The 6,520-nt window shown below is 30.3% G+C and overlaps 1 protein-coding gene across 6 annotated transcripts in view; it reads right to left on the bottom strand.

The window, feature by feature from the left end:
- Positions 1-822: 822 nt before the first annotated feature.
- Positions 823-6,520, bottom strand: part of LOC127739227 (reticulon-1-A-like) — a 28,905-nt gene continuing 23,207 nt past the window's right edge. For all 6 annotated transcript variants that reach the window (XM_052250843.1, XM_052250846.1, XM_052250842.1 and 3 more), the window contains 2 exons: positions 5,951-6,009; positions 823-4,946 (listed from right to left, as the gene is read on the bottom strand). In XM_052250843.1, the coding sequence (XP_052106803.1) occupies positions 4,898-4,946; positions 5,951-6,009 (108 nt within the window). In that variant the 3' untranslated portion in view covers positions 823-4,897. The remainder of the gene's footprint in view (positions 4,947-5,950; positions 6,010-6,520) is intronic.

Raw genomic sequence — 6,520 nt, 5'->3', positions numbered from 1 at the left:
AAATATCATTCCTATCAAACTAACTTTAGCGGAAAAGAGTTTATTTTTGGTTAGGGTTAGTTAAGGTAAGCGTTAGGTTTTAGGGTTAGGTTCAGGGTTAGTTTAGTAAAGCATTAATATGTTGTGACTCCTCAAGTAAAAGGAAGGCCAATATCAGTGGCAGATCCAGGGGTTGGAATCCCCCCCCCCTTTTTTTGGACTATCAATGCATTTGAATGGGGACATATAGTTGGAACCCCCCCCCCCCCCCTTATTCCTGGGTTAGGAACCCCCCTTTTATAAATGGCTGGATCTGCCCCTGCATATTAGTAGTACCCTATAAAATAATGGTTGGTGCAGGTCATTGTTATAGATAATCTACTTTACTAGGAGTACTGGAATGTTGTATATATATTTTCTACACAGTAAAGTATAGAACTATCAACTGCTTTGGCAATGCTCTTGGAATTGAGATTCAGTTATCAAAGGTGCTGGGGGTACTTTAGAAAGGGGGATAATTACATTTTGAAGCTACTGGACCCTCAAACTGGTACAAATCAAAGATTTTATTTTTTTTTAATTATTTTTTTCCCCCTATATTTTTAATTTTGGTTCATTAGAAGGGAAACATATAATTTACAGTGTCCTTATATAAATTATGCCAAACATTTTAAAGATGAATATTTGGAAGGTAGATATTTTGTTGCCATGCTGATCAATGCAGATTGTAAGGTAGACTATTTATGTTTTTTTACTTATTATTACAAACATGACAGAAATTAAGCCATTCTGTCCAATAAATACTTTGGAATTGGAAAACGATATCAACTATATAAAGACAAATACTTTCAACATTCAGTTTATTTTATTCAAGGCTTTGCACATAAAGCAATTAATCACAAGGTCTCCAGGAATTAAAGTAAATGCATGTACATAAATGATAGAAAAAACATGTTCTCTCTAAAATAATGAGTTGCATATTAAATAAAGGAACATTACAATTATGAAATGTTACAGTGTTATTAGAACACAGTGACTTCAAGAAAATATAAACATTTGATGATTTTGTTCAGGTATAACTCCATGGAAGAAACAAAAAAATATCTCCAGTATAACTCCATGTACGAATCAGAAAAAATACACTGACGAAATGAGAATATTTTTGTTTACCAAATTCAAACTCAAATTTCATTGAAACTTGGAATTATGGTTTTATTTAAATTTTATATTTTTAGAGTATATTCATTTGCTACATTGAACTTCTATTGTTATATATCAATTCTTACACAAATTTATAACATTACATTTTCTTACAACTATGTATGCAGTTTCTTAGGAATACCATAATTCACAATGTTGCAAACCATGTAATAATTCAATAGAACAGTTTTTGTTGGATTCTTACATGAAATAATACCCAGATATTTCTTTAATTAGACAAATGTCTCCAAACACTAATAGGTTTATGTTTATCAGTTTTCTTCTCACATGTTTTCCATTACCTTGGATGAATCTATCAATCAACTACTCCCATATTTCATCATTACAATGTATATATTAAAAATGTTTCAAAACGTGTCAGTTGATAACTGGTAAATGGAAATACACACGGAGACAACTATCAATCAAGAAGCAGTGCCTCAGGTCATAAAACTTTACTCAAGAGTACAAAATTTGTTCTTGAAACACCAAATCCAGTATTTTGATTGATTGAATTCTGAGTTGGGAGTACGAAAATCATGCTCCAAATTTTTATGGCTGCAAGGCCAGATGACAAGCAAGAGAACATCTACCTACAGAATGACGAGAAATTTTAAATATCTTCATCTTTAAATCGGGTATGTAGTCTGTTTAGAACAGCTATTAGAACATGTTGAATAAATAAATACTTAAAATTTTACACTTTTACATTGAAAACTACAAAACTGTACAAAGCTTTACTTTATATATAAATATATTAGATATAACTTACTGTAAAGTATACTTTATGTTCATAAACACCCCGCAAAAACTCAACTAAATTATGCTGGGAAGTCGAATCTAAATAAAACAAAATGTCAGAAAAATCCATATCCAAATAAAGTTTGAATGTAGCAAAAACAATGTCTCTCATCAGTCAAATGAAGTTTCCATTGTTTTACTTGCCAAGTACACACTTTCCGTATACTACTGTAATACAAGTTTAAGTACTTTGAATGTGGGTGGGAAATAAACAAAATGTGTTCACTATGTTCTCAAATACTGTGGATTCATTTATTTTCGTAGGTACCAGTTTGGTTGGATTGATGCAATGCATTTTCAAAGATATTTCATTTGATTTCTTGGTTTTGATAAATTTTGTCTACTAACCTATATAAATATATATACATAAAGTATATTAAAGATCACTTAACTTTGTGGTTCATCAATTCTCACAAAAGTCAGTACCCAACGAATAATGATGAATTCTAAATATTTTGTACTTTGTTCTTGCAAAAAAATAAAATGCAATAATGATGGAACAATTAACTCTTTCTATAATGAAACCATGTCCACAATGATCACAGCAAACTGAGCAAAACAAACACAACCCTGATATAAAAAATAGATGTGGTTCAACTTTTTCAAATGTGTTTATTTCAGTCAATTCTTATGTTTTCAATGAATGTCAACATTAGAACAAGGAAACACTAAAGTATATTATAAAAGAAACAATGATGGTATAAAACAAAAGAGATCAATAACTTCACCCCTCCTCTGGATGATAGCCCAGTCAGATATATGCATTAATGAAGTGTATATGGACTTGATGTGAATGTAATGTTATAGTTCCTTCTCCATAAATTTCCCTTCTCCACATATACTTCAATGAAATATTACCATCTTAAAATAACATACATTTTTATAATTCATGCAAAAAGCATAAACTTAAATTGACCAGTTAACTTTGTTATCTCCCAACTTGTGCAAGATAAATTATTATACTACTTGTCAATCTCCCAAGTGTACACAAAACCATATTACCCTATTTATTGAATTGCCTTAAAAATAGTCTTATCTACTTTTTCACAGATGTCTGTAATTTGCTTCAATTGTTCCAATGGCGCTGAACAAAACTTATAATTTTCACAGATCACAGCCTTCAAAACAAATCCTTAAACTTCAAGGTACAAATATCGACTGTCTCAAACTAAAAACTTGAACAAACTGGTTTAACAGGATGCACACATCTATATATACATAACAAGGCAATAAAAACAGAGTATTACAAAACATCAAGGAGAAAGACGGAAATTATATACAGTGTATTTCAAACATATTTTACAATGTTTACTATTCTACAACATTGTTACCATAACTACATGAGACAGTGAACACTATCTTGCTACCAAAGTGATGTCTAATTTCATATATTACTTAATAATTATATAAAGGCAAGGTGTTTTCATTCAACAACTATACTACAGCACTGAAACAAGCACTTTATGATATACTTGAAATATCTAGATATATACCAAATAAACTATTTTTCATCTTGATTTATATTTTCACTGTTTCAAAACATGAACTTGACAGATTTGTTTTCATATATCTAGCTTATTTTACACTTACTTTATACCAAAAAATCTACATCTCGTGCTTAAAGCTATGATTTTCTTTCAAGCATTTGAAGTCAAAAATAAATTATCCCTTACAAATTTTCCATATTAACAGTTCCGGTCTACCTTAAATGATTATTTTGTGTTACGGTTTTTATGTTCATGTTGGTAGTTAACACATAAATAGCCCTAACCTTCAATAAAATAAACAAATTAACAGTACATCTTGTCATTAAATTCCTTCTACTTTTTCTTATATGTTTGTATCCAATACATTCATGTATTTTTGCAAATTAAACTATCAATATATCATGGCCTTTATGTGGTTTCACCACCTTTGTAAATATGTCATGAGAAATATAATAAAACAAGACAGTACTGTTAAAACTTGTTAATAAAAAAAACTGTATAATTTGGCATCATGGGGTGTGATTATTATGATGGTAAAGTTACTTTTTCTTTTAACTTTATTTTTTTTCTTTAAATCAAAATTGCATCTACTTCCAATTTTGAAATAAATAGTTTTTGTACCATGAAGGTTGTAAGAAAAAAGTATTTCAATCCCGGTGGTATTGATTCAGTGATTCTGGTAAATAGCACTTTTGATTAATAACCCTGTTGAATATTTATAGAAATCCCATAGTGAATCATTCTAATTGACAGTTTAAAATCTTCAGCAATTGTAATTTTAGAACAGAGTAAATTTGCTGGTTCTGTATTTTTTAGATATCACAACACAAATTGTTATACCCAGCACCAAATATCTGCATGTGAATGTAATGTAAAAAAAAAGGTGATTTTTTTTCTTAACTTGATGTTTCACACATACCCCGGTATTTCTGTTTGAATTGGAACATGTAGACTACAAACTTTTATGCAGAAATAATCACACTACCAAGACAGCAAAGAAAAAAAAATAATTTGTCAAGGTAATTTTTAAAGAGTAATGATCAACATTTAGGACAATGAATAAATAAGTACAACACACAAAACACATTTTACTTTATAATGAAGCTTACAAAAAATGTACTATGAATATTTAAAATTTTTTACAATATTCCTCTCAAAGTTGTTTTGTTTTTTTTTTAAATTCAAACATCTTTTTTTGCATATTTATGTCAGCTGATGGCAAAAAAATTCTTTCATGATGGAATATTTAGTGTCCTGCAGTCCGAAAAAAACATTCGATCATTTAAGATACAATGACTAATACTGGTACAAAGCGTGATGTAAAATAAAATATGTCACTGTCAGGCTCTCAGTTTATACACAATCAGAGGACACAGTCTATCTTTATTATATATGGTGTATTTCTTGTATAGGAATTATTCCTCATGGCTTTACTGTGCCTTTTCTTTCTTCTTAAGGAAAGGTAACTTAGCTACGACTCTGAAATAAATTAATATAATATTAGTAAAATTACAACTAATTAATGGTTATACCAAAACTTAATTTATCACCCTTTCATCTAAGTTAACATTGATAATTTTTTTCCCATTAGTCTAAAAAATGATTTTCCCCCATTTTGTGTGCAGTGATTTTTATTTTTTCCCATACTAGTTTTGCAGTGTATTGACGGTTAAATTCTATAAAATGATAAAATTCTAATATTCATATCCTAGCAAATACTGTGCCAACATACAATTTACACAACTATAATAAATGTGGAATGTGTCCATGGGACACAGATGATGCCCCCGCTTGCATTTATATTATAAACAGACATAACTGAAGAACGGTAAAAGTGACCCTACCCAAATTTGAACTTGATCTGAGTTTTGTGGTAATTAGTATTGTGTATAAGTTTCATAAAATTTGGTTGAGGCAAACTTATACACTTCAAAAGGGCATAACTCTAGAACGGTAAAAGTGACACCACCAAAATTCAAACTTGATCATTATTTTGTGGTAACAAGCATTGTGTATAAGTTTCATAGCATTTGGTTGAGGCAAACTAAAGTTAGAGAATGGAAACGAAAAATTCAGCAATTTTTCCATTTGTAAAGGGGCATAACTCTAGAACAGTTAAAGTGACACCACCATAATTCAAACTTGATCCGTGTTTTGTGGTAATAAGCATTGTGTATAAGTTTTATAACATTTGGTTGAGGCAAACTAAAGTTAGAGAACGGAAACCAACTTTGGGACGTACATACAGACGGACAAGGGTAAAACTTAATGCCCCCTCAGCTAAGGCGGGGGCATAAAAAATCTTTAGTTAAGTTCTTAGTTCTCTAGTATTACAGTCTTAACAATTAATCACAGGCCGATCAGACCAGGCTTGTTAAATTGCATTCAGGGCTGTAAAAATCATCTGTACAGACCAATAGAATCTAACTAAATTTTTGTGGATTCAAAAGTTCATGGTGAAGACAAGAATAATAAATACTTACTGAGTTTTAACTTTACAGACTTGGTCACAAGCCATTGACACATAATTATCTATTTGTACCTGTCAAATAAAAATAATAAATATAATCTCTAATCAGAATAATATATCACTATTTTGTGTATAAGTCATCTCATTACAGAACTTAAGGGTATGTCTATCTATGATTCTTTAGATCTGTGTGTCTGTATGATTGTAACAATAAGTCAGCCATGAATGATGACTCAATGACGTCCTTCACCACTTAATTTACCTAATGCTCCCTTTTAAGAACAAAATGTGAATAAAACTAATTAGCATTACTAGAAAGTTTCATATGGGAGTTCCTGTTATGCAATAAATGTGCATAGCCAGCTGTGGAATTTTGACCCCCCCCCCCCCCACACACACACACACACTTAAATTCATGTTTCACCTATACCCATGAAATCCACTCGATTGGTATCCCACGAATAATAATTAATCAACAGTACATGATTTTGTAGGTTTTTTTTTTTAACAAATTCTGCATACAAGCTTATAAGAAAATTGCATTGTTGAACACAAAAATTCAAAGTTTACATAACGCCACAAA

Source organism: Mytilus californianus, unplaced genomic scaffold, assembly GCF_021869535.1.
Source record: "Mytilus californianus isolate M0D057914Y unplaced genomic scaffold, xbMytCali1.0.p SCAF_4, whole genome shotgun sequence".
NCBI classification, from domain to species: Eukaryota; Metazoa; Mollusca; class Bivalvia; order Mytilida; family Mytilidae; genus Mytilus; species Mytilus californianus.
The sequence above is the reverse complement of the archived record's forward strand: the minus strand, read 5'-3'. Positions and strand labels throughout refer to the sequence as shown.